Source organism: Vombatus ursinus, unplaced genomic scaffold (genome assembly GCF_900497805.2).
Source record: "Vombatus ursinus unplaced genomic scaffold, bare-nosed wombat genome assembly UNPS02000749.1, whole genome shotgun sequence".
NCBI classification, from domain to species: domain Eukaryota; kingdom Metazoa; phylum Chordata; class Mammalia; order Diprotodontia; family Vombatidae; genus Vombatus; species Vombatus ursinus.
Window position 1 is genome coordinate 2,560,858 of NW_020940527.1, and position 26,791 is coordinate 2,587,648.

Consider the following 26,791-nt stretch of genomic DNA (forward strand, 5'->3'; position numbering starts at 1 on the left):
AAGAACAGTGAGAAGATCAGGGTTGTTGAATTACAGAGGACATATTGGGTGTAAGAAGACTGGAAAGAAAGACTTGGGGAGGAAGGAAGGCAAGCCACAGAGGAGAGGTCCAAGATGGTAGCAGCTGCCTTAGAGATCTTCCAGGTGAGGAAGTCAGATTTCTTATATTTGATTCTGGAGCTAAAAGGGGTCCACTGGGGGGGGGGGGCAGCTAGGTGGCGCAGTGGATACAGCACCAGCCCTGAGGTCAGGAAGACCTGAGTTTAAATCCGGCCTCAGACCAAACACTTAACACTCACTAGCTGTGTGACCCTGGGCAAGTCACTTAACCCCAATTGCCTAAAAATAAAAAAACTAAAAATTAAAAACAAATAAAAGGGGTCCATTGGAGATTATTGAGTAGGGAGGTGACAGACACAGGCCTGTCCTCTAGGAAGATCACTTTGGTGGCTGATTGGAGGATGAATGCAAGTGACTAAAAATGGCATTTGAGGCGGGCTTTTAAGTGTGATGGGTACTTAGGCAAAGAAGAAGGAGGAGGACATTCCAGGCAGAACCTTCTGAGTTAAAAAGCAAAATGGACATTCAGACTTCCACCAGAGTCCTCCTCTGATAGTCACCAGAGCATGGAGGTGACCTTGAGTTCTTGAAGGCTATACCAGCAAGGTGTAAACTCTGAATGGTGCTACAAATTGCCACAGTTTTAAGCAACGGCTCCACAGTGGGCTGTGAGTCTGTTGTCTGAAGACCAGGCTAAGTTTACTTGTTCACAAAATTGCTAGTGCTAAGCTTTCATTTTTACATTACCTTCATTTCCCGGTATATCCTTCTCCTCTCCCCTACCCTGCCCTTATAATGGGAGAAAGAAAAAGCCTCTCAGTGGAACTAGACCAAGCATCTATGTAATGTTCCACACCCAGAGACCCCCTGGGTAATGTCTGCAGAGAAGAGAGGGAGGCCCAAGCAAAGTTTCAAGAGGGCTCTTGAGTCCAGGCATGAGTTTCAGCCACAGCAGCTCCCAGAGATGGACTGCTAAGTTACAGGAGGGTGACAATCTCCATCAGTGGAGTACTCATTCCCAAGTAAATGGTGGGGACTTGAAGAACTGTGAGAAGTATATTCGGGGAGCTACAGATAAGACAGCATTTCATCTTCTTCACCCGCCCCACTCCCGACATCAGGACCAAACTTAGCTAAATTCAGTTAAGTCTGGGGTTCTTAATGTGGAAACCACAGTTAGATCTCATGGGGTCTGTGAACTCAGACAGGAAAAAAATGACATCTTTACTTTCACTAATATTTAACAGAAATTTGGCATTCCTTTCAATCACGAATTTTTTTAAAAATCACAACTCTGAGATGGGGTCCAGAGGTTCCACCAGACACTGCCAGAGGGATCCATGATCCGAAAAAGGTTAAAAATGCCCGCATTTAATTCAATTCAACAAGCATTTATTAAGTACTTGCTGTGTCCCTGTCCCTGCACTGGCCCAGACAAAAGAATAGTCCCTGTCTTCAAGGAGTTTACATTCTTCTAATCAAACAAAGATGGGAAAAGAGAACAATCCTCACAAGATTTCTCTTGGAGAGGTAAACTGAGGCAGAGCAAAGCTCTGACCACTGATGAGCATTGAGAGCAAAGCTGACCACTGATCAACACAGCCCCAGTTTGGCCAAATGAAGAGCCCTGAGGGTTGTTTACACATGCACGCACACACACACACACACACAAGCTCTTGGAGTGAGCGGCTTGTACAACATCTCAATCCACCCCACCCTCCTCCCAAGCCTGGGACTGGAGTCTTTGTACTCAGCACTTGCTACATTCAGCAATGACCCATTCACCATCCCTGAATGAAAGAAACCTCAGGAAAAGACTGGTTCCTCCCAAGAGAAATTGAAAGCGGAGGCTGTTCCCAAGCCGAATAATATCCCTGCATAGCTGCCAAAGCTGACTGCTGAACAGGCAGGGTGGGAGGGTCAGCCAATGGGCTTCTCCATTCTAGCAAGACAGAAAGAACACCAGTGCCCTGTGTGCGCCGGCCTCTTATGAGCTCAGCAGAGACCTTTAAGGAGGCAGGTGGGGCAGAGTGGACAGAGCCCTGGGCAGCAGGCTTGCATCCCAGCTCTGCTCTTTGCTAGGTGCATAACTTTGTTCCTGTGAGCCTCAGTGTCCTCAACTGTAAAAAAGGGAATGCTAAGTAGCACCTATGCCATGCACATCCTAAGGCATCTGGAAGGACTGAATGAGTGCCATATTTTTATTTTCTTTGGACGTGTCCTAGACTCACAGGCCTGGAAGGTCTTTCCACCAAGCCAATATACCAGTCTTTGGCCAGGGTTCACTGGGTTCAGGGCTCTGGGTAAGGCCCTGTGTGGGCAAGACTCTTTTCCACCAGGATACCCTTGGTATCTTGGCTCTTCCTCTTACTAGCTGTGACCTTGAGTTAGTCACTTAGTCTGTCTAAACCTCACCTTCCCAGTCGAGGAAACAGGAAGACTATCCATACCACCCCTCCCAAGGCCATTGTGAGGCCGCCATTTTGTAAACCTCAAAATTCTCTAGTACTAACACATTAAATAACCCTTTAAGACTTCCAAAGTACTTCCCTCCCAGCACCCCTGGAGGGACATAATGTGGGCATTATCATCCTTATTTTACAGATGAGGAAACTAAGGCTCAGGGAGGGAGAGCCACTTGCAGGAGACCTCACCGTCAGCTGGGTGTCAGGGCCAGAATGTAAAGTGAAGCTTCCTCACTCTAGGTCTAGCACACCGTCCAACAGACATTGCTTCTCATGCCAAGAGAGGCAAGGACGGATGGAAGGAGCTGGGGGGCATCTGAGCAAGGTCTCTTTCAGATGGAGGTGGGGCGGGACACCATGGGCAGGGCTGATAGGGGAAGCCTATCTTAATGCTTCCCACCTCCCCTTTCTCTCCCCTGCCAGGGCTCAGTGTTCATGTTTGGCATTCAGGCAGCAGGTTCCCCACTGGACAGAATTAACCCCCTGCCAACTATGTCAAAATACTCTATCCCTCTGAGGGCCTGCCTCCAGCTACCTCTGAAACCCAGAGGTCCCCCAGTAGGTTGGGGTCTACTAAGAAATCTGACTCCCTCCCCTGGAAGATCCCTAAGGCAGCTGCCACCTCCCTAGGTCTCTTCTCTGTGGTTTGCTGAGATTCCAGGGGACCCCACTATGAAGAGAGCCCAGGGCAAGGCCCTATTTGGGCAACACTGTTTCTTGTCCACCAGAAGACCCGGCCTTGGCTCTTTCCCTATTAGCTTCAACCATGAGCTAGTTGAATGGGAGAGGGAAGGAATGAACATAGATACAAAGGTCTCCTCTCCTGTCTCACTGAGTATTCGGGGCAATGCTCCACCATCCCCTCCACATACCCCTCACTCTCTGATCGCAAGACTCTGAACAGTCAAAAGTAACTTATTTAATTAAATTACATGAAGTAAAAATAGTTTAGGAGTCTGTAGGTGTTATGATTATCCCCATCTTACAGTTGAGAAAACTGAGGCAAACAGAGGTTAAGTTAATTGCCCCAGGAAGGGCATCTAGTCCAAATCTTCTCTTTTTACAGATGAATAAACTAAGGTCCAGAGAGATGAAATTGCTTCCTCTAGCCCTAAGGAGGCTTTCTAGAGACAAATGCATTTGTAACTGAATTGAAAAGACCTTCTGTTGTCCGGAACATAGTGACACATTAGCTGGTATTTTCATCTGATTGACTCATTAGCACCTACTGTAACCTCGCAGAAGATAGCTTCCTGAAGGAATAGATATACAGGACTAAGTTTTGGTGAAGGGATGAAGAGGGAAAAGTCTGGAGCATCATCAAAGTTCTAGAGGGGGTCAGAGGAAGGGATGCCCCAGGTAGTCAGGGAGTAGCACAGGGATGTGTACCTGAGGGAGGGGATCCCTAAAGGCCAACCTAAACTCCATGAAGAGACACACGATCCAGACCCCAACTTCACCGCTATTAAGGCACAGGTCGTATCTTCACAACCCTCAGGTTTACCACAAGCCAGCCCCGCCTTCTTCCTGAACTCAAGGATGCCCCAAGGATGCTCTTGTGATTGAGGGAACAGCACCGAGCTGGAGATGTCAGTCAGGGATCGCTGCTCAAAGGGCCTAGAGAAGAGTGAAGAAGCTGGAAGGGAAGCAGAGAAGGTCCGAGGGCAGGACTTCAGGCCAAGTGTGCTAGAGAATGGAAGGAATAGGAAGACAAAGGAAGGGCCCCGGATCATTCAGAGACAATAGCTGGGCAAGAGGGATGAATTCGAGAGATGCCCCTTTCCAGGGCCTCTTCCAGCTTTAGAGCAGGAGGCTAAGACAAAAGAAATCAGTTCAGCTGCCGGTCCCACCCAGCTTTTGGACTTGTGCCTGTGTTACTCCCTTTCCTATTCTTCTTCCTCTTCCTTCTCCTCCCCTAAAGTTCCAGAGGAGAACTCAGCCCAGGCAATATTGCTCATCGATACTGACTCCTCCTGTTTGACAGTAAGCTCCTTAAAGGCAGGAATGATGGGGTTTTTTTTTACCTTTCTTTGTATCCTCAGCACTTAGCACAGAGCCCGGCATATAGTGGACATTTAATAAATGCTTATTGACTGACCAATTGAGATAAGGAGAGACTGGGATAGCTAGGACAGCTGTAGGGAGTTCAGAAAGAAGTAAGGGATAAGGGCTGGCATTTAGAGAATGGGGTGGTAGAGAGAAAGGGATAAGGCAGGCAGAATGAAGGTGAAAACAGAGGAAGAAAGATTGGAATGAAGGTGTGGACATGGGTCAGATTAAGGTGGTTGGAGTGGAGTTACAGAGGACAAATAGGTCAGGGTCAACTTATGAACAGGCACAGTGTGTTGGGTTAGAAAGATGGATAGGGTAGGACCAGAAATGTGGGATCGGATCAACACAGAAGTTGGGGAGAATGAAGGTAGAAACAGAGATAAACTGATTGGGATGAAGGTGTGGACATGGGTCAGATTAGATGGGTTAGAGTGGAGCTATGGACAGAGGGAAAATCGGCTGGGGTCAAGGTATGGACAGGAGACAGACAGAGAGTGTTTGGGTAGAAAAACAATAGGGACAGAGAGATGGAGATGTGGAAGAGGATTGGGAGGTGTTGTTTGTTGAGAAGCTGGGATTGCAGCAGGGATGACTCAGGCCTAGGTGGCCCCAGACTTTCCTCCATTCCCTCCAGGTGTCCTCACTGACTTCAGGATGATACTACACCTGAAATCAGCTGGGTAGATAGACCTGCCCTGTTCATAACATTCAAGGCTAAGCAGCCTAATCCCCTGCCTAGTAACAAAGGGATTTTGCCAACCCAACCAAGATAATCCAGGGACAAATTTGGAAGAAGAGGCCTATATAATTCAAAACAGCAGATAACACAAAAAGCCTTTGGAACGTAGTCAAAGAGACCAACATTCACATAGACATGTTCTCAACATTCTCTTTCCTCGTGGCACTGAGTCCATACCTGCCAGCATAGCTGTAACCCCAAAGAACCCCCTCACCCATAGCTAACCAAGCAGCCAATGAGTGGTTATCAGAAATGATCCTCAAATATGGGTAATCAAGAGTTGGCTCCAGTAGGAATTGTAGAGAGCATTGCCCCATGGGAGCTGGCCAGGGGATAAGGCAAAGCCTGGGAACCAGAATCTCCTGCTGGGTAGGAATTTGGCAGATCCAGGAGGAAGCAATGAGGCCCAAGAACATGGGACTGGAGAAGGAAGGAATTTGTACAACACTTATCTCATCCCCAATCCCTCCCCCACCCCCAGTCCTCCAGAGGACCTCTTCCCTTTTCAGAGAAAGGAGAAGAAAACCTAGGAATTCAAGCTTGTGGAGCTGGGAGGGTCAGGGAAAGAGGGGGCAGGGACAGAGTACTGAAAGTGGGGATGGCGGGGTGAAGGAAAAGTAGGAAGAGAGAGAAGAATGATCTGAGATTTCAAGCTTATTGAGAAACAAGCCAGCGAGGAGGTAGGTGGGACATTCCCAGGTGCTGGCCTCTCCAGGGTGAGGCTCCCACCCTGAGCCCCTGCCAGGAAGACCAATGGACTTCAGGGGTTAGCCCTGGGTTAGCAGAAAATATCCCTTTGGTTGGTTTATACGCATGATAGTTTCAAGTTTGGTTCTAAGAACATGGATCAGGTTGTTCTTTCCTGGAATTTCAAAAGGTTAGAAGATTAAAAAAAAAAGTTAAAATACAAGCAGACAAATGCAGCTGCCTAATACGTGTACATATGCAGTATATCAAAGAATTCTGTTCAATTCAACAGAAAGTTAAGGGCACGCTAAGTGCCTGGCCACAGAGAGTACAAAACAACCCCTGCCCTCAAGGGGCTTCATTCTACTGGAGGAATATAAGGATTAGAGAATGTTAGCTGTAAAGGGGCTTCAGAGGGGACCCCTCGTTTTACCGAAGAGGAAACTGAGGCCCAGAGATGTCAAGTAAGCTGCCCAAGGGACCCCAGCTAGTGAGCAGCAAAGCCCGAATTCCAACCCTAATCCCGACTCCAAATCAGAGACCCTTACTGCTCCTCAGCAGGTGCACCCTTATTTTACCCAGGGAAACCATAGGAGGATGGGGCCATGGGAACTAAGGCAAGGCAAGTGAAATGACTGCTCCAGAATCACACGGTTATACAGACTCAGGTCTAGGATTCAAACCTGACTCTGTAGTGAAAGCCCTTTTAAAGGCAATGAGGTAGTGCCGTGGACAGAGAGCTGGACCTGGAAGAACTGAGTTCCAATCCAGCCTCAGATATTTTGACTAGTGGTGTTACTCTGGCAATTTTGTACATGTCATGTCATCTGTTTCCTCAGCTGCAAAATGAAGATAATAATAGTAGTACCTACCTCTCAAGGTTGTTGTGAGGATGAAATGAGATACTATTTGCAAAGTACTTGGTGAACCTCGAAAAACCAATAAATGTTAACTATTATTATTATTATTATTATTATTATTCTCTTTTCCCTGTACCCCGCTAACTCTTTTTTTATTGTACTATGCTATGGAAATGCTTGTTTTATTCCATAAATTAAAAAAACATTTTTTTAAAAAGATAGCATGGCATAGTGGATAGAGTAGACAACCTGGGAGTCAGAAGGACCTGGAGGCAAGAATTGCCTCTCTCTCTCTTTTTTTTTTTTTCCTCCCTTTAGGCAATTGGGGTTAAGTGACTTGCCCAGGGTCACACAGCTAGTAAGTGTCAAGTGTTTGGTCTGAGGCCAGATTTGAACTCAGATCCTCCTGACTTCAGGGCCAGTGCTCTATCCACTGTGCCACCTAGCTGCCACTAGAATTGCCTCTCTCACTTAGTAACTGTGTGACCCTGGGCAAGTTACATAACCTCTCTGAGCCTCAATTTCCTCTTCTGTAAAAATGAGAGAATTAGGCTAAATGACCTCTAAAAGCCCCTTCTAACTCTAATCCCATATATAGACATACATGCCTATATGTGTGTGTATGTATGAACAGACACATCTGTGCTTTTCTATATATATAATAGCATAGCTGGATGGACCATGAGCTAGCTTGATGATATGTTTTTCTATTGTTGGTAGCAGCAGCAGAGCTTTTTAGACAGGCCAGATCATTCCCTGTGCACCTGGGACATTGTTATGGGTCCTGGATGGAGGGGGAAGGGAAAGGCGGAGCTCAGGCTCCAGAGTTTTGTGAGAAAGCACATCGGGGAATAAAATAGTCAATGGATCCACAGACGCCCAGGCCCAAAGCCAACCAAGCCAGTGTATTGGCCTCAGGAGGCAGCCACAAGCGGGCCAGCCAGTTGGCCCCACGCGTATAACGTGCATCCACAGAATGGCACGGTTGCCCCTCCCTCCCTCCTTCTGGGAAAGGAAAGCAGAATGGAATCCGTGGGAAGCTAGTGCCTCGCTCCTCCCTTCTCAGCTTCCCCCACCTCCCCCGAAGCAGAGCCTGCTGGACAGAGTGACCTTTCATTGGCCCTAAGCTTTGTAGGTCACTCTTGGCACCTCAGCACTTAGCTATTTGGAGGGTGCTGGATAAGCCCGGGCTGCCTTCCACAAGCTTCCCAGTCTTGCTCATCTCACACCCAAAAGATGATTTTGGCTTTGCTTTCCAAGCCCTCTGCCTCTTTCAGGAGACTGTGTGAGATAAAGTGGGGTTTGAGAAGCATAGTTCCTTTCTGGATAGTCATCTGGGCCTGCACTCACATCCTCAGCAGGCAGAGGCTGGCGTCCTCTATTGGTCAGTGGGCTTCCTGCCCAGGCTAGGGACGCCGTCGTGGAGCCAGTCCCGGCATCTGGGAGAAGCTCCCTTCAGCCCACAGAGTGCCAGTGCCCCTTCCCTGCCTGGCCCAGGGGCCCCAATCACTGCCAAGTATCTCCCCAGGGAATGATAAAAATGGGTTAGAATTACTGACCGGCTGGGCCACTTCCCTCTAGGGAAGGTTCCCTCCTAGGAAGGTTCTCTTCCCTTCTGAGAGGAGTGGGCCGATAGCGCCTCCCTCCAATAGGGGCATTGCAGATGGCCCAAGTCTCCCCATTTGGGGACCTCTATTAACCACTTCATGCTACTGAGAGGAGGGGACTGTGTGTGTGTGTGTGTGTGTGTGTGTGTGTGTGTGCATGTGCACCAACACACATGCACATGTGTGGTATAAGGGAAGGGAGGTTGTGGTAGCAGAAGAAGGTTGGCTAAGGAGATAAGAGAAGGAAGGACTCAGAAGCTGGTAGACCTAGGTAGGCCCTCTCAGACTCCCCAGAGTTGCCCTACTTCTTTTGGAGAGAATAAAGTCAAAGTTGTAACCTGTTACACACTATGCAAATATAAAATACTATGACGGCCAAGAGGCAGGGTGGAGATGTGACTAAAAATCAGTCTTCGGACCTCAGCCAGGAAGACGTGGTATCTCACCTCTGACACATACTGAGTTCCCTAGAGAAGTCACTCAACCACTCATTGGCCCAGCCACCTCTAAGACAACGAGCTGCAGAGGAGCGGGTGAGAGTCTGTGTGGCAGACAATTTGCCTCTTCGGGATTTCCCTTTTCTGATGAAATCATAAGCCTAATTACAGGGGTGGGGACCCTGCCGCCCCAAGGACCCAGTGAAGTTTGGATTCAGTCAAAGGGCCACCCTTGAGGACCTAGAAGGCCTCGAGACCGCAGGTTTCCCCCCACCCCAGTAAGATTTTTTCATGACTACACCATCCCTCCGATCCTCTCCCCTAAAGGACCCCAGAGGCCATCTAATCCAGTCACCTCTTTTGACAGTCAAAGAAACTGAGGCCTTGAGAGATTAGGGTTACTGTCTTCTGAAATGCCCCAAGTGCTTGGACAGATCCTGGAGTGCTCCTACACTAAGGCTTTGTGATTGTTCTTGTTGTGTCATTTTTCAGTCTTATCCACCTCTCCATGACCCCATTTGGGGTTTTCTTGGCCAAGATGCTAGACTGATTTGTCATTTCCTTCTCCAGATCATTTTATAGATGAGAAAACTGAGGCAAACTTAAGTGACTTGCCCAGGGTCACACAGCTGGTAAGTGTCTGGGGTCAGATCTGAAGTTCCTGGCTTCTGACCCTGCACTCCACCCACTCTACCACCTAGCTGCCCATACCAAGGCTAGGTAATGCCAAAAGGATTATTCCTTATTCTTGAGAAGGAAACTCTACTCCCTCTTTTATGGAAAGTTCTTCCTTAAGTCTGACTTAAATCCCTCATCCATGCATCTTGCTAGAAAAGGGAATATACCTAACTCTCCCTCTCTTAGACCCTCAGTTTTCACATCTGTAAAACGGGAACGTAATTTGCTATCAAAACCTAGAGTCAAAGGGTGTGAGTTTGAATCTTTACAGTTTGAAATCTGCCATTTCCTCATGGTGGGACATTGAACAAGTCATTTAACAGGGTAAGTGAGGACCTTAGAACAAATAAGAGATGCTTTAATGCTGTTTCTGGGAACAGAACCACCAACCAACTGCACTGTCCCCAGACCCTGTCAGAACCCTGCTTAACTCCCCCAGTCTTAAATCCACACTACAGATAGCCCTCAATTCAGCCCAGAATGAATGTGACTGTTTCTACCAGGAGTCCAAGAAGCAGGCCAGGCCCTGGGGCCCGGCAGGATTCTGGATGGGGGCCTCAGGGGGCCTAGATCTGAGCCTTCCCAGGGCCCAGCAGCAGGAGCTCTGTGAGGGCCAAGGACAAAGGGAATCTCAGACGTGTTTATTGATACCTGCTCCAACAGGAAGGGCCCCATTCACATCAGGGGCCCTGAGGGAGACAGGGAAAGGGAAGCCCGAACTCTATTGAAGGAAGCAGCCCTTCCAGCACCTTGGAAAAGGGTCCGTGGGATTCTGGACTGCGGGGCCTCTCTGTAAGGACCTCCCCAGGGAAGGTCCTGGGGCCTAGCCCCCTTTTCCAACTCCCCAGATCACTCCTCAGTTGCTCTCACATTGCCCCAGATGAAGCCCAGCCCAGGATAGCTCCAGGGTCCCCGCCCCAATACATCAGGCACCAATGACTCACTATAGGAAGAGCAGATAGATGGACATGTGCCCAGGCCAGTGAGAACACAGGCAGCCAAGGGTCCCTGACCCCTGAGGAAGAGCTCAGTTCCCCCCTTTCTCTTCCCTTCCTCCTTCACCCCTAACTGTGGCCTGACCGAACCCTGGATGACTGGTTGGCCCCGGCAGCAGGGAGGGTCCCACAGCCTAGCTCAGTGATTGTTTATTCATCTTCTTTACTTTGGATGGGATCTCTAGCAACTGGAAAACCCCAGGCCGTGCACAGCTCAGAAAAACACTCACAGGGCCGCTCAGAAGGGAACCAGCTGAGATGGAAATTATCGGGTCCCCTTGCCAGCCCTGCTTGCTTACGGAAATGTTCCCCTTCCTAAACATCAGAGCCAAGAGAGGAGGCTGCCCAGGGCTATCTGTGGCCAGGAAAGGCTTCAGGAGCTGAGAGCTTCCTAGAGGATCCGTGAGAGGTTATCTTGTCCAGGCCCCTGCTTCCACCTAGGACTGCCCTATCGTAATTATCTGAAGTTATAGTGAGACAGGCAGGGTCATTACACCCCAGAATGGTGTGACTGATTTTACTGACAGATAATACAAAGAGAAGAACAAATGGCCTTCTCTCCTCACTTGCATATCAACTGCATGATATGAAAAGACCATGAAAAGACTTCTCGATATGTCTTCCAGTCCCCAGAACTCTAGGAGTTAGCATATATGTGGTCCTAGGAAGAGGAATCTCTTCCTTCCTTGCCCCCTGCCCTTGCCTTCAGAGCTCCGGGAGTTAGAAAGGGCCAGCAGGGACCCTGGAGAGAGGCAGATGGACAGGAAGCCAATGACTTGGGTTTCATGTTGCTGAGAAGGGTTCTTAAATTGGAAGCATCAGCTGGGAAGAGAGCAAGTCTACTTGCCTCCCTTCACTCAACACCTTGAGCCAAGTAGAAGCTTAATAATGCCTGAGAATGGAGATGAGAGTAAAAGTGATAGTGACACGAGTGGTGATCATTGATGGTGATGGTGATATTGCTGGCAATGATGGTAATATTGATGGCTCCGTATCTGGTGCAGTCAATGCTTTAAAAATCCATATTAATGAATTGCTTGGGGGTGATATTGGTGATTCTCGTGGTAGCAAGGATCCCATTACCAACCCCTAACCCTCCTTCTGGCCTTCTTTCTTACAATGTCAGACTACCATTAAATATCTTGTCTATCCGAAAGCCTTCACTGCTCTGCACCAATGGGACCCAAAGGGGTCAGTCCCCTGAGAGTTGAATCTTAACATCAGCGCTTACTCTCCAGACACGGCTCATCTCACCTGTGGGGAAAGTATGATGCTATCAAAAGTGCACCAGACAACTCCAGTGTTTCAAGGAGCCATGAGTTCATCAGAGTGGGTTCTCCCACCCACCAGCCCAGATGAAGCCCCACTACACGTGAGGAGATAGTCTTGGAGAGCTGCTGTGCCCAAAAAACTCACCAGGTGTGGTCAACTTGGTGCCTGTCCTCTGCAAACATTGCAAGACCAATAAACACCCATTCTGTCACTAGACACTCAGTCCTGAGAGCAATGACTGTCTTTTGCCTTTGTATTTGCAGCACTTAGCACAGAGCCTGACACATAGTAGATATGTTATAAGTGCTTATTGAATGACACTGACTTCAAGTCTTTCTAGCTGCTGATAGAACCCATGGGCAGAGATTTGGAGAACCCAGGAGCACCTCCACACCGTTCTAAGGCATTAGAGTAGAGACATACATAATCTATGACAGCAATGATGAGCCCCCAGTATCAGGGACCCCAACCTTGCAGCACCATCCCCTGTTCCTCCAGAGGCTAGGAGACTGCTCCAGAGAGAACTATCCTGTTAGTTCTTACCTAGCAGAGATGGTCCAACTCTGAAAACTCCCCAGATTCTTAACTTAGATTCTGAAAGGAAGAGGAGAGTGAGAGTAGGTAACAGAGGATAAATACAAAAGTGGGGTGCAGTAATGTATGTAAGAACTTCCAAGTCAGGGTTGAGCTGGGGCCAGCGAAGAAAGCCAATACAACAAATAGGGATTTTTTAAAAAGCTATATTGGGGGGCAGCTAGGTGGTGCAGTAGATAGAGCACCGGCCCTAAAGTCTGGAGGATCTGAGTTCAAATCCAGTCTCAGACCAAACATTTGACACTTACTAGCTGTGTGACCGTGGGCAAGTCACTTAACCCCAACTGCCTAAAATAATAAATAAATAAAAAGCTATACTGGGGGAAAGAGGAGGATCTAAGAAAGGAGACCATTGGTGCTTGGAATGGAAGAAACAATGCCAATGGATGCAAATTTGGATGGAGACAAAATACATATTTTCTTCAACATGATTGGCCTCCTTTGCAATCATATGTATTTTACTGGATTCATTTAAAAACATGATTGTTAGAAGACATCCCATAGGCTCCCCTCAACTGCTAGAGGGGTCTTAGAGACACACACACACACACACACACACACACACACACACAGTCAAGAATTCCTGGTTTAGAACATTGGACTGAATCTAATAAGGTGGAATTTAATAAGGATAAATGTGAAGTCTACATCTGGGTTCAAAAAATCTACTTCACAAGTGCAAGATGGGGAAAGCATATTTAGGTAGCAGTTTGCCTGAAAAAGATCTGGGGGTCTTAGTGGGACTGCAAGTTCAGGGAGTCTACAGTGTTTAATACAACAGCCAAGAAAACTTGGCCTACAGGAAGAGAGGTATAGCCTCCGGGAATAAGGAAGTAACCATTCCACCTCAGTCAGACAACAACTGAAGCATCCAGTTCAGTTCTGGCATCACAAATGAGGAAGGACAGTGCTAAACTGGAGACTGTCCAGAGGAAGGCAACCAGAAGAGTGAAAGGCTTTGAGTCTGTGCCATAAGAGGATTATCTGAAGGAACCGGGAGCGTTTAGATTAGAGAAGAGAAGGTGGGGAGGGGAGGGGAACAGTATGACTGTCTTAAGGTGTTTGAAAGGGTATCATATGGAAAAGGAACTATACTTGTGGGGTTTGACCCCGGAGGTCAGAACTAGAAATAGTGGGCAGAAGGTATAAAGGGGCCAGTTTAGGTTGGATGGGAGGAAAAACTTCCTCACAATGAAAATGGTGGAAACAGCTGGCTCAGAAGGTGGAGGCTCCCTCTCCCTGGAGATTTGTAAACAAAGGCTGGGTGACCACCTGCCTCCTATATTGCAGTGGCAATCCTTTATCAGGTGTGGGCAGACTGCAATACATGGCCCCTTGAGGGCTCTTGGAAATGCACAATTCTGGGATTACACCAAGAGAATACATTAAGGCAGCAGCTGCCAACCCTTTTTGGTCAGGCACCCTTACCAGTGAAATGTATTGAAGTGGACACCTCCAATATTTGTAGATTTACAAACATTGTCTGAGTAACATATAAGGGTGTGCTAGAACCAGCTCGAAGAACTGATTGTTAAATTTTCAGCATGAGCATTCACACCTCAGAAATCAGCAAATGCTACCAAATCAGGACTTGATTTATTATTTTGTTGAGTGCCTACTATGGCCAGGCATTGTGCTAAGCACTTTTTACAAACATTATCTCATTAGGTCTTAATAACCCCCTGGAAGGAAAGCGCTAGTATTATCTTCATTTTACAATTGAGGAAACTGAGGCAAAGACGGGGCTGAGTTGTCACTTTATGCCCAGAGTCACATAGCCAGGAAGGATCTGAGGCTGGATTTGAACCTTTACTATGCCACAAGCTAACTCTGTGATTAAATTTAAAAGTGTGCTGTGTGTTTTCAGAGAGCTCATTGTTAAGCATTTATTAACACACGTCTGGTCATATTACTATGCCAATAATTAAATACATCATGAAATACAAAAAAAGGAGACATTTTAAAAGGATGAGATGAATATGAAATAATATTTGGTCCTAGAGTCAATAGGAGTCATTGAAGTTTATTGAGTAGGGGAGTAACATGGTCAGACCTTTTCTTTAGGAAAGTCCCTTTGGCAGCTGTGTGGAAGCCATGGATAGAGCTGTGTCAGAGGTTAGCCAAGTGGTGCCACTGTGCACAGAGCACTGGACCTGGAGTCAGGAAGACCTGAGTTCAAATCCAACCTCAGATACTTCCTAACCTTGTGACACAGGGCATCTGCCTCAATTTCCTCATCTGTAGAATGGGAATGATAATAAAAGCATCTACCTCCCGGGATTGTTGTGAGGAGCAAATGAGGTAATATATGTAGCACATATTTGTAAACATTAAAGAGAGATGTAAATGTCACCTGACCTCAAAAAGAGGCCTCTGTCCTGTGGGACACGGGTTAGTACCTCTTGTCCTTGTGGTCCATTCTAGCGATCTGCGTAACTTAACCATGACTGCATCAGAAGCTTGCACCACTGGCTTTCACAATCTGAGATGTTGAAGAGGGAAGACAGAGGGCTTCCCCTTTCTGCCCCCAACCCAAAACAAACTAATGCAATCTCAGTCTTCATGAAGAGAAGTATAGAATCTAGAAAGAGGTTGGGAACATTCCCACTGGAGAGCATCGTGCTCTACCCTGGGTGCCATGTTTTAGGTAAAACGTTGATAAGCTACAGAGAGCATCTAGAGGGAACAAGCCTGGGTGGTGAGGGATCCCTGAGATCATCATTGTATAAGGAGCCTTTAAAGAAACTTTGGGGGTTTTGCCTTTAGAAGAGAAGGCTTGGTGGAGAGGGAAATAGTCGGGTGGAGAATTCATGGCAGCTTTCTTCAAGTATTTGAAGGGCTGTCTCTTGGAAGAGGGCTTAGCTTTCCTCTGCTTGGCTGCAGAAGGCAGAACAATGAACCATGGGCAAAGTGTACAGAGACAACATTCTAGGCTTGATGACAGGAAAATTGTCCCAACAACTAGAAGTAGATATGCAGATGGCATGATGTCTTAGGAAGGGGGAAAAATTTGGAACTCAAAATCTTATAAAAGTGAACATTGAAAACTAAAAAGAAATAGATAAATAAATGAATGAATGAATGAATAAAAAGGGGGGAGAAGTAGATATAGAAAGGGCTGCCTCTAGAGGTAAGAGTTCTCCTTCCCTAGAGGGCTTCAGGCAAAAACTAGACGACCATTTCTCAGGTTAGTTATAGAGGGCTGCCAGCCTAGATAGTCTCTGAATTCCCTTCTGAGATTCTGTGATTAGTCAATAAGCATTTATTAAGCACCTGCTGCATGCCAAATCTGGTGCCAATGCCAGGGATGCAAAGAAAGGCAAAAGACAGTCTCTGTTCTCATGGAACTTACATAAGGAAGGTTGGCCACTTCGAATTAACAAACCTATTTTTTCCCTTCCTTGGACTTGGTCTTCCAGCTTTACCTAAGTCTACAGAAAATGGAGAAGAGGCCCTATTGTTCTCCATTTCTCTGAACCAACCCCCCTCTGCCCACCCTTCTTGGTCTGGGAAAGAGCTTCAGGCGTCATAAATAATAGATAATAGCTCCCATTTGTATAGCACTTAATGGTTTGCAAAGTACTTTACAAATATTATCTCATTTTACATCACAATAACCCTGGGAAGTAGGTGCTATTTTTATCCCCATTTTATAGATGAGGAAATTGAGACTGAAAGAGGTGTTATTTGCCCAGCTTCACACAGCAAATAAGTGTCTGAGGCAGGATTTGAACTCAGGTCTTTCTGACTCCAGGTCCAGCATTCTATCCATGGAGCTTCCTCCTACATCTTTGGTATATCCTCCCCAGCCATACCCCACAGGGTGGTCACCTTCTTCCCAGCATGGTTCTGCCATCTCAAATATTTTTAAAATTTTCCCCAGTTATATGTAAAAACAATTTTTAACATTCATTTTTAAAACTTTTGAGTTCCAAATTCTCTCCCTACGCCACCCCCATTGAGAAGGCAAGCAGGGTTTTTTTTTAATTTTTTTTTTTTTTTTGCTGAGGAAATCAGGGTTAAGTGACTTGCCCAGGGTCACACAGCTAGTAAGTATCAAGTATCTGAGGCCGAATTTGAACCCAGGTCCTCCTGACTCCAAGGCCAGAGTTCTATCCACCATGCCACCTAGCTGCCCCTGGCAAGCAGTTTGATACAGATTATACAGTTCTGCCATCTCAGAGAATGAAAGAGGCTCCCCCAACATGTCCCAAGTCCTTGACCAACCATCAGGACCTCCGTGTTCATCATGCACCAGACCCAGCCACCAGCCTCAAGGGTCTTCACCTTGAGCTCATCAGCATTCAAAATGATCGTGGCCTTGGCACTCTCAGCTAGGCCCTCCCAGCAGAGTTCAGCCTCCGGCTGTGCCTCATGCCAGCATCTTTCGAGACCAGTGACCTGGTAGAAATTGCCCTTCTCAGGGCAGCTACCTCACAAAAAAGAAAAATAAATTGCCCTTCTCCTCCCCGCAGCAATTGGTACCATGGATTATCTGTCAAGTGAATGTAAGCTTCTTGAGGGCAGGGACTGTCTTCATTTCTATCTTTGTATCCACAGCACCATAGTGCTCTGAATACAGTAGGTGCTTAATATATGCTTATTGAACTGAACTGTATTGAACCCATAACCTAAGAAAAAGCACTTAATGGCCCCCCATCATACCTGCACAGTGCTGTATATTTTTCAGAGCATTTTTCTATCTCTTTATTTAATAGTCACAGTGTAGTATGAGGTATTAGCCCCATTTTATAGATGAGACAGCAGAGACTCAAGGATATTTGGTTATTTTCCTAATGACACAAATTAGCAGCAGAGCTGGGAACAGAATCCCAGTGTCCCAACTCCCAAACTAGGGTTGCTTCCCTCAGACCCTGGCTCATTCTAGGACCTTTGGGCATTTAGCCATCCCCATAGACCCTCAGACGATAGGAAGGTTTGTGTAACCCAGGAGGCCAAGGCTATTTAAGCCAAGACCATAAGACACTAGAAGCTTCTTGAGTTTCCTAGTATTAGGATCTGTTGGAGGGGACTCTGACAGAGTGAAAATTCAGAGTTCTTGACTCTGCTAAGGGAAGAGCCTCTGGCTTAGAAACTATCCTAACCTAATTCTATCCTAATTAGGAACTCTCCTAATTCTCTCTGCGCACAGCTGGATTCAAAGGGTCATCCAAATCGCTCAGCCCTACGAAGATCATGGAATCACAGGCTTTCAAATAGGAAAGGAATACAGAAATCACCTATTCAGTCCTCCCCATTTTACAGATGGGGAGAATAGAGCCCAGAGGCAGGAAGTCACTAACCAGGGTTACACAGGTAAGAAGGAGCTGAACCAGGATTCAGATCCAGGTCGTCTGACTCGAAATGCAGCCCTCCATGACATGAGTAAGAAGCCTGTGGCCCTGAGCCTGGGCCCCAAATCTTAAAATTGAAACAGAGCTCAAGCTGGTCTAGCCCTTCCTGAATAGGACCTCTGCCCTCCAGAGGAAAGTCTCCAGTGAAGGGAGCAAGGCAGCCCAGCCAACTTGCAGACAGCTCTAATCATCAGGAAGTCTTTCTTTGCTCTGATCTCTCTTCCAAATACATCAAGAGCCTATGATTTCAGGAGAGTGGAGGGTCCTCACCCACACCACCATGACCACCAGCACAGCTCAAACTCCATCATGCATCCCTAACTAGTGTCATTGGAGAGCAGCTAAGGACTAGAAATGCCTCACACTGGGCCCTTCAGGAACTCCCAGTGAGGAACTCCTTCCTGTTCTGCAGGACTGAGTCTGACATTGGAGCTCCCTGCCGCAGCCCTAATCTTGGTCTTCTCCAGGCTAAGCATTGTTCAAGTTCATCTGATTGGTCTTTCTGCACCTCAGTCTCCCCAGCTGTAGAGTGAGGGCAAGGCCGCAGTGTAGAATGACCCAGCTTGGTGTCCTGGAATGAATAAGAAACACCCAGTGGCATCCTTTTAGGGAGAGAAGAGGGGGATGATTACTGTTGGGTGGCACAATGGTTAGCATCCTGGGCTGTGAGTCAGGAAGAGCCAAGTTCAAATGCTACCACAGACACTATTGGTGTGACAGTGGGGGAGAAGTTTAAACCTCTCTCAACCTCCATTTCCTCATCTTTAAAGTGGAGATAAGAGTAGCACCCTGTCAGGGTTGTTGTGAGGATCAGATGAGGTAAGATGTATAAACAGCTTTGTGAACCTTAAAGGAACATTTTTATTATTTGCAAAATGCATTGGACTCGGAGTTTGGCCTGGTCTAGTCTCAGCTCTTCTTATTCACTGCATGGTCTTCAGCCAAATCTTTTAAACCCCATAAGCCTCAGTTTCCTCATCTGTAAAATGGGGATAGTGAAGCCTGCAGTGTCTACTTCACAGTATTGTTGTGAGATTTAGATGAATATTGAATGGGAAAGTGCTTTTGTAACTGTAGAGCACCCAAAAGTAAAAACTCTCTCTCTCTCTCTCTCCCTCCCCCTTCATCTCTCCCCTTTCCCCTCCCCTCCCCCATCTCTCTCCCCCTCCTCCTTCCTTCCTCTCTCTTCCTCTCCCTCCCTCCCTTTCTATCTCTTCTCCCTCCCTTCCCTTCTTTCTCCTTCCCTCTCTCCTTCTCTGTCTCTCTACCTTTCCCTTTTCTTTTCCTCTTTCCCCTCCCCCTCTCCCTCTCCCCTTCCCTTCTCTCTCCTCCCTCCCTCCCTTCCCTTCTTTCTCTTCTCTCTCCTTCCCTCTCTCCCTGTCTCTGTCTCTCTCCCTTTCCCTTTTCCTCTCGCCCTCCCCACTCTCTCTCCCAAGCGTCCAGCACTCCCTAAACACAATTTCTCAGTCCCTTTGGTATGGAGGCTCGTTGCCTCTTCCCTTTCCCTCTCGTTTCCTCAGCACTCACTCACCGGCTGTCACCTGGAGCAGGGTATCCTGTTCCCTCCCTCCTTGGGCCCTGGGTCAGTGGGCTGCAGCCTCCCCCCTTTGCCAGCCTTACCCTTCTGCCTCTCCCTGCTCTCCCGGGCCCTAACACTCAGTTTATCAGAGGCCCCCAGAGCCTGGGGCTCCTCAGGACAAAGATAAGAGGCTGCCTTCAGAGTGGAGTATGTGAGGCCATTTCTGAGGTTGTACCCAGCCTCCCTACATACTTTCTCTACAGCCCTGCTCCCTTCCCTCAAATCCAGCCAGTCTGACTTCGATCCTCTCTGAGGCCCTTGGAGGACTCCCTGCAGCCAGGGCAGGCTCTGTCCCTCCCAGATGGTGAGGCCTCTAACAAGAAAGTAGAGGCTCCTCACCCATCACACAAAAGGTTTGGTGACTAGGGACACTCCTCATAGGGTTAGCTGGTCCCCACCTAACTTCACTCTCTGTGGGCAGTGCCTGTGTGCGTATAAGTGAGCTGTCAGATAAGGGGGGAGATGCAAAGGAAATAGGAGCTGAAATCCCACCTTCCAAGGGCCTCTTCCCCGCCCCCCCCCCCAGGCCCTGGGCCCAGCACTCCGGCCACATATAAAGGGCTTGACATTGCAGGGAAGGAGAACTGGACTAAGAAGGGCCTGGAGGGGTGAGCACTGCTTCTAGTGAACCCACAGAGATCACTGGAGCCACACCATAGTTGGCTGTCTCCAGGGGTGCTGTCCCTCTGCCCTCCCCTCCTAAATGTGAGTTACTGACCTCCCTCACAACAGAGACAAAGTAGGCACAGCTCCCCCGGTCTCCTTCCCTGTCTTTCCACACCCAAGTAATGCTTGGACCCCCAGAACTTCCGTCCTCATTTCAGGCAGGCACCACCCCCCCCCCAGCCAGAAGTATCCTCATGGTGGGACTCAGCCCCAGAGAATATTCCTTCAGAGTAACAGGAATCCCAAGTAGCAGCTAGGGGTTTGCAGACCAAACCGCCCTGACAATGTACAGATGGTCTGTGTTCCTGCTGCGACGCTTCTCAAAATCAGACTACCCCACTAAAGGACCTCAGGGCAAGGAGACCCCTCCCTCCAGCTGCCCCCAGCGGAAGCAAGCCGGTACATCCAGACATTCTAGGGACCCTGCCCACTTACAGCAAGGTTCACCACTGCAGACCGAAAAGGGTTAAATATGTAAACCCCCTTCTTCCCAAACTCGCAATAACAAGGTTTCTCTTCAGGTTGTCAACATCTTGTCCTTGGTTTGGGCAAAACAAACCAAAACAAAACTCCAAACCCCACCCTACAAAGCCGAGACCCAGAGCTTCCTCCCTCCTGCCAGGCGACACCCAGCCTGACAGCTGATTTCCCTGTCCCGGCCCATCACTACTGCAGGCTCAGCCTTCCTCAGACTTTATTATTGGGTAAAAGATTCAGGAGAAATGGGATTGAGACCCCGCTCCAGGGAAAGGGCGGCCCCAAGCTGGTCCTCTCCCTCCGGCCTCGTCATTCACAGCTGTCCTCGGCTCTGAGGAGGAGCCCAGGGTGGTTTCCTCTTTCGTGATGGGGACAAGAAAAAGATCGGGAGCTTACCTCTGGAGGAAGCCAGGAAGAGAGCAAGGAGCAGGGGACCCCAGTGTCCAAGGGCAAACCCTGGATGCAAATCCATCTTGGGGGACTTGAAAGTGGGCTTCCCTCCGGAGGGGAGTGAGAAGGACTGTCCGGACGGAGCCTCCCACACACGGGACCCTGAGCCACAGCAGCCCGAGAACTTAGCTGACAGCGGCCGGGACAGCTGTCCTGGCTTGCAGGAAACCTCTCTGAGTGACTGATCACTTGCAACTCAGTCAGCCAGTCAGAGTGAGAGTGACAGAGAGGGATAGCACCCCCAGGAGGTGATAGGGAAACCCAACCCTCGGTGCTGGGCGGCTGCTGCTGCTGCTGCTGCTGCTGCTGCTGCTGCTGCCGCTGCCGCCGCTCACCCTGAAGCTGGCTTGTTTGCAGGGCTGGGAGCCTACCAGGGCGGATCACCAAGCACCTATTCACAAGCACCCACGTCCAAGGGAAGGCACACATTCCTACACATATTTACACACTGCAGAACACATCTCCCCACTCCTAGACACACGGATATCCAAACCCAGAGGCATATTGTGCCTTCTTGTGGTGTCTTTGTGGTAGACTGTAAGCGCCCTGAGGCCAGGCACCGTCTCATTGTTGTAGTTGGATGACTAGTGCTTAAATGCTTGTGGATCAATTGATGAGCGGCTCTCCTGGCAAGATCTCTTGAATCCTGACTGTTATCCAACGCTCAGGGCTAAGCTTGGCAGCCCACAAGATGGGCCAGGAAGGGAAGAGACAGCACATTGGCTGAAGGGACGAGGTTCTGGCTCCTGCAGTTCACAATTCTATTTAGCATCAGGGGTTTAGAGCTAGAAGGAATCTTAGGGGACGTCGAATGCAACCCCCTCATTTTACAGAAGAGTAGACTGAGACCCAGACAGGTTAAAGTCACTTGCCCAGTGTCACAGTTAGCAGGTAACAATGGGAAAATTCAAACTCAGGTCTTCTGACTTCCCATGTTATGGCACATATCCCCTGGATGCTTCACAGAGGGTTGCAGATGAGTCCTGTACATTCATCATCCAGATGTAAGGTGACTCCTGACCAGAAGAAGGTGGCTAAGGTGAGAGGGAGGGATGGAGGCTGGGGCAGGCTTAAGAAATGGAAGCACCCCAGCTCCAGCAGGGGAGAAATTGGTTTCCCTGTCTCTGGGAGGAGCCACTAATCTCCCACAATCCCCTTGAGTAGGAAAGACTTGGGCAAAGTTAGCTGGGGATGGGGAACTCAACCGTTCGCATGAATGAGGAGAGAGAATGGGGGTGGGGTTCAGACAAGACCCTGGAGTGGGTTCTATGATGTTTGGGTGCATCTTTGGACATGGCACAGATATGCTTTGCAACCTTCCCAGACTTCCTTTGAAATAATAAATCATTAGGTCAGTGATATGATTCCACTTCGAAGGATGTGCTGCCATTTATGAGACACAGAGCAGGGCAGTAGAGAGAGCACCAGACTCGAGGTCTGGAAGACTGGGTTGGAATCCTGCCTCAGACACGTATTAGTTGTGTAACCTTGGGCCAGTCACTTAACCTGTTTACCACAGTTTCCTCCTATATAAATGAAGCCATTGGATGTGTCTTCTAAGGTCCCTTCCAGCTTGCAATCTATAATTATGTGATGCTCTGAGCTCCAACCTCCTCCTGCAAGAATCCTTCCTTGATTCCACTCCACCAATTAATAATAACCTTGAATGAATGAATGAATTAAGCATTTATTAAGTGCTTACTGTGTGCAGAACACTGTGCTGACTGCTGGGGATACAAACAGGGCAGTCCCTGCCCTCAAGGGGCTCACATTCTAATGGGTATGACATAAAATATGGAGGGTTTCAGTTGCAAGGCAGATGGTATGGCCTCTTCTTTAATGCCATTTCCAAGGATAAAATTGTATCAATTTCTGAGGTTGAACCATTTTGTCAGTGCCAAGGACTTAGGTACTAAAAACCTTCTTTTCTGGGCCTTCAATAGATGGAGCTACGGTGCTGACCAGCCCATTCTTTTACATAGATCAAATGAACAAATGATGATTCCATTATAGGGCTACCCATGTCTCCTCTCCCTACAGGCCTGTGAGCTCCATGGGGACAGAGGCTGTGTTTCAACCAAACTCAGCTCTCCCCAGCACCTAGCCCAAGGAGCAGCACACAGTAGGTGCTCCTTAAATATTGACTGACTGATCACTATAGGCAGCTGCCTCCGAACTCCCCTTGTGTACACTGAACCCTGGCACACTCTCCTTGCACGTGTTATGACTACATGCCCAGCATTCTTTCTGGAATCTTCTATTCCCCCTACAAGCCCCTCCCTCAGCAACAGCTCATGCCAGTCCTAGCTCACCAGAAATAGCTTTAGTATTTGGCTTTTTTTTTTCCTATCTATACCTACAATTCTATCAGTGTAGGTCAGGAACTCCTAATGTGGAAACTAACTCTCTCTCTCTCTCTCTGTCTCTCTCTCTCTCTGCCAGTGAAGAACATTTAGAATAATAGGGAGCTGTCAGAGCACAAAGAAGGCAAACTCAGGGTCACAAAGCTCGTGAGTGTCAGAGGCAGAACTTAAATTCAAGTCTTTCTGACTCCAAGGCCTGCTCTTTCATCACTAAGCAAACCTACATGTAGGTCCCCCTAATTCTCTAAAAGCCTGCTGGAAGGAGAGGGTAAATAGGCCTCTACGTGGTGCAGTGAATAGAATGCTGAGCCTGGAGTCTGGAAGACCTGAATTCAAATCCAGCCTCAGACACTTACTAGCTGTATGATCCTGGGCAAGTCACTTAACTCTATTTGCACCATCTGTAAAATGGGCTAGAGAAGAAAATGGCAAAATGCCATAGTATCTTTGCTAAGAAAACCCCAAACGGGGTCACAGAGAGTTACGACTGAACAACAATGAAGTTACAAAGAAATATTACAATTCTTTTTTCAACCGTAAGATTACAAATGTTTTAGGTTTTGTGGGGACTTACATTTCAGCCTTCATCTTCATAAAAATGCAAATTCATCTCAGAGGCTTGAAACAATATTGCAAAACCTTGGCAGGGTTTTAGCATCTTCAGTCACATCCCCATGTTTTCTTGGCAAAGATACTGGAGGGATTGGCCATTTCCTTCTCTAGCTCATTTTACAGATGAAGAAACTGAGGCAAACAGAGTTAAATGACTTGCCAAGGATCACACAGCTAGCAGGTGTCTGAGGCCACATCTATACTCAGATCTTCTTGACTCCAAGTCTGATGGAGAAGTTTCTGGGTACAGAGCACCTTTAGGTGTCTAGTTAAGCAAGTTTTCCTGAAACCATTGGACTTTTCAACTGGTTATTCACTCTAGGTTTGGTCTTTACATTAGACCAGGGATTATTGACCTTCCTTGTGTCTTGGACATCTTTGGCCATATCTGGGAAGTCTGTGGACCCCTTCTCAGAATCGTGGGGTTTTTTTGTTTTTTGTTTTTTGCTTTTTGGTGAAGCAATTGGGGGCTAAGTGACAAGTATGAAGTGTCTGAGACCGGATTTCAACTCAGGTCCTCATGACTCCAAGGCCAGAGCTCTATCCACTAGAATCATGTTTTTAAATGAATCAAATCCAACGCACAAAATTACAAAGGAAACCAATGATATTGAAATATAGTTAACAAAATATAAAAAACAAAACAAACTAAGTTCACAGCCCCGCTTTGGCTGGCTTGCCAGCAGGGTCTTTATTCAGATGGAAAGCCCTGGGAGCCAGGCAGCTTGGGGGGAGTTCTAAGCCCTTCTGGTCAGAGGCCGGCTCAGCCTGCCAAGTGTCCAAATGTAGCGTCATAGATTTAGAGCTGGCAAGGACCCCAGCTACCATCTTGCCTAAACCCCTCATTATACAGAGGAGGGAATTAAGATCCAGAGAAATGAGATGATTTGCCCAAGGTCAAACAGAGGCAAGACTCAAACCCAGGTCATTTTATTCGTGTCCAACTCTCTATGACTGCATTTGGGTTTTCCTTAGGCTTGCCATTGCCTTCTCCAGCTCATTTGACAGATGAGGAAACTGAGGCAAACAGGGTTAAGTGACTTGCCGAGGATCACACAGCTAGGAAGTGTCTGAGGCTGGATTTGAACTCAGGAAGATGAGTCTTCCTGACTCCAAATCCAACACTCTAGCCACTGAACCACCTAGCTAATACCAGTAACAGTACTCAAACTCCTTTAGCAGGTAGAAACAGCTCTGATTTTTATCGAGCAGAAAAGAGTATCCTAGTAACTCTAGGAAGCTATGAGATGACCATCTTCTTTGGTCTGGTCCCACCTCGTTCCACACCTTGGCATCTGGCTTGTGGTCTGTCTTGAACCTCTGTCTTTTTGCCACAGGCTATCCCAGGGTATCTCCCCCTCCAGGGCCCGAGCTGAGATCTAAGACCCTTCTCCAAGGTCTCTCCCCGACCTCTCCCTAACTGAATTCATCCTACAAAGTTGCTTTGAAGGCCTCTTTCATGTTGACGTGACGCCCCTTGAGTCAACATTGCAATGTTGCAAACCAATGATCAGCCAACCTCCCAGAAAATGAAGAAAATGATTTTCGGTCACAGGCCCCAGCAGCGTAGATTCAGGGCTGGAAGGGACCTTACTGAATCCAACTCCTTCACTGTATGGATGTGGAATCTGCAGCTCAGAGAGTGCTTCCATGAGAGGCACAGAGTCAGTCAGGCAACAAACATTGATAAAGCGCTTACTATGTGACAGGCACTATGCTAAATACCGGGGATACAAAAAATAAAAAAACCTTGGTATAGACAAAAGCAAGATTTGAACCCGGGTCCATGATCTTTCTCTGACACCGCAGGTTTTTCTCTCACAAAACCATCATATAGTAAACTAGAGAAATAAACAAAGAGATGTACTATTCTGGAGATGTTTAAGGTGATGAAAGAGCAAGTGTGACTTCTAAATTGAGTGAATACAGACCGGATGCTTTAAAGGTGACCTTGGCGTGACCTCTTAAAATTGTTTTACTTGTAGATCCTGAAGGCTGAGCACATTTACTCACAAGAAAAGGGCACTTTCATTCAGCTTCATATTTCCCAAAGGAATTTGGTTCATGCCCTCCAGCCTGATAGAATTGGCTATTTTATTTCAAGATCTGCCTAGTAAATTCCTTATTTGATCCAAAGCCAGGAAGCCAGGCAGCTCAAATTCTGCCTGTTCGGCAGGGATGACCCTGAGACAAGTCAGACTTTTTTGTCTCTGGAGTCATCGGAAATAAAAATAAATTACTGTCCAGCGGAGTTTGAGGGTTAAGTAGATTGCATCTTTAAGTATGATTGTCGTTAACCAAAACAATCAGTTTAATTGGATCTCCCCATTTCCTGGCCATTGTGGAGAGAAGAAAAGAGGGAGGCAACAAGGACTTATTAAGCACCTACTATGTGCCAGGTGCTACACTAAGCGCTCTACAAATATTATGAATGGGAATCTCCTTGTTGACCTTCAAGGTTGAATTCAGGGATATATAGTTCTTTCAAAAGATGAATGTTTGCTTAATTTGACACTTGGGGCTCATTGTGGAATTTGAGGAGAGTTCTACCTAAAAATGTAATAAGACAACATTGTCTAGGATTGATGTGGGGGCTTGGAGATAATACATATACCCAAAACATAGTTGGCTTATCAAGGTTTTGCTAACTCTAGCTGTGCCCTGGGGGATTCCATTTAAGCTACGGTATTTCTGAATCTGAGTAATAATGAGAGGTAGTGGAACCAGAAGAGGCACCATCATGTAGCAGAACACCACCGGCTATGGAGTCAAAGGACCTGGCTTCAAATCTCACCTCTTACTACCTGTGTGACCTTGAGCTAGTCACTTAACCTGGCCTTCAGT

The 26,791-nt window shown here is 47.5% G+C and overlaps 2 protein-coding genes across 5 annotated transcripts in view; one reads left to right on the forward strand and one right to left on the reverse strand.

Annotated features, from left to right (window-relative positions):
• The window catches only part of VSIR (V-set immunoregulatory receptor), a 40,192-nt gene extending 18,997 nt beyond the window's left edge, over positions 1 to 21,195 (reverse strand). Inside the window, exon 1 of the mRNA XM_027858440.1 lies at positions 20,919 to 21,195. Within this exon, the coding sequence (XP_027714241.1) occupies positions 20,919 to 20,994 (76 nt within the window). The 5' untranslated portion in view covers positions 20,995 to 21,195. The remainder of the gene's footprint in view (positions 1 to 20,918) is intronic.
• Positions 1 to 26,791, forward strand: part of CDH23 (cadherin related 23) — a 600,475-nt gene that overhangs the window by 520,489 nt on the left and 53,195 nt on the right. The gene's annotated exons all lie outside the window — the stretch shown is intronic.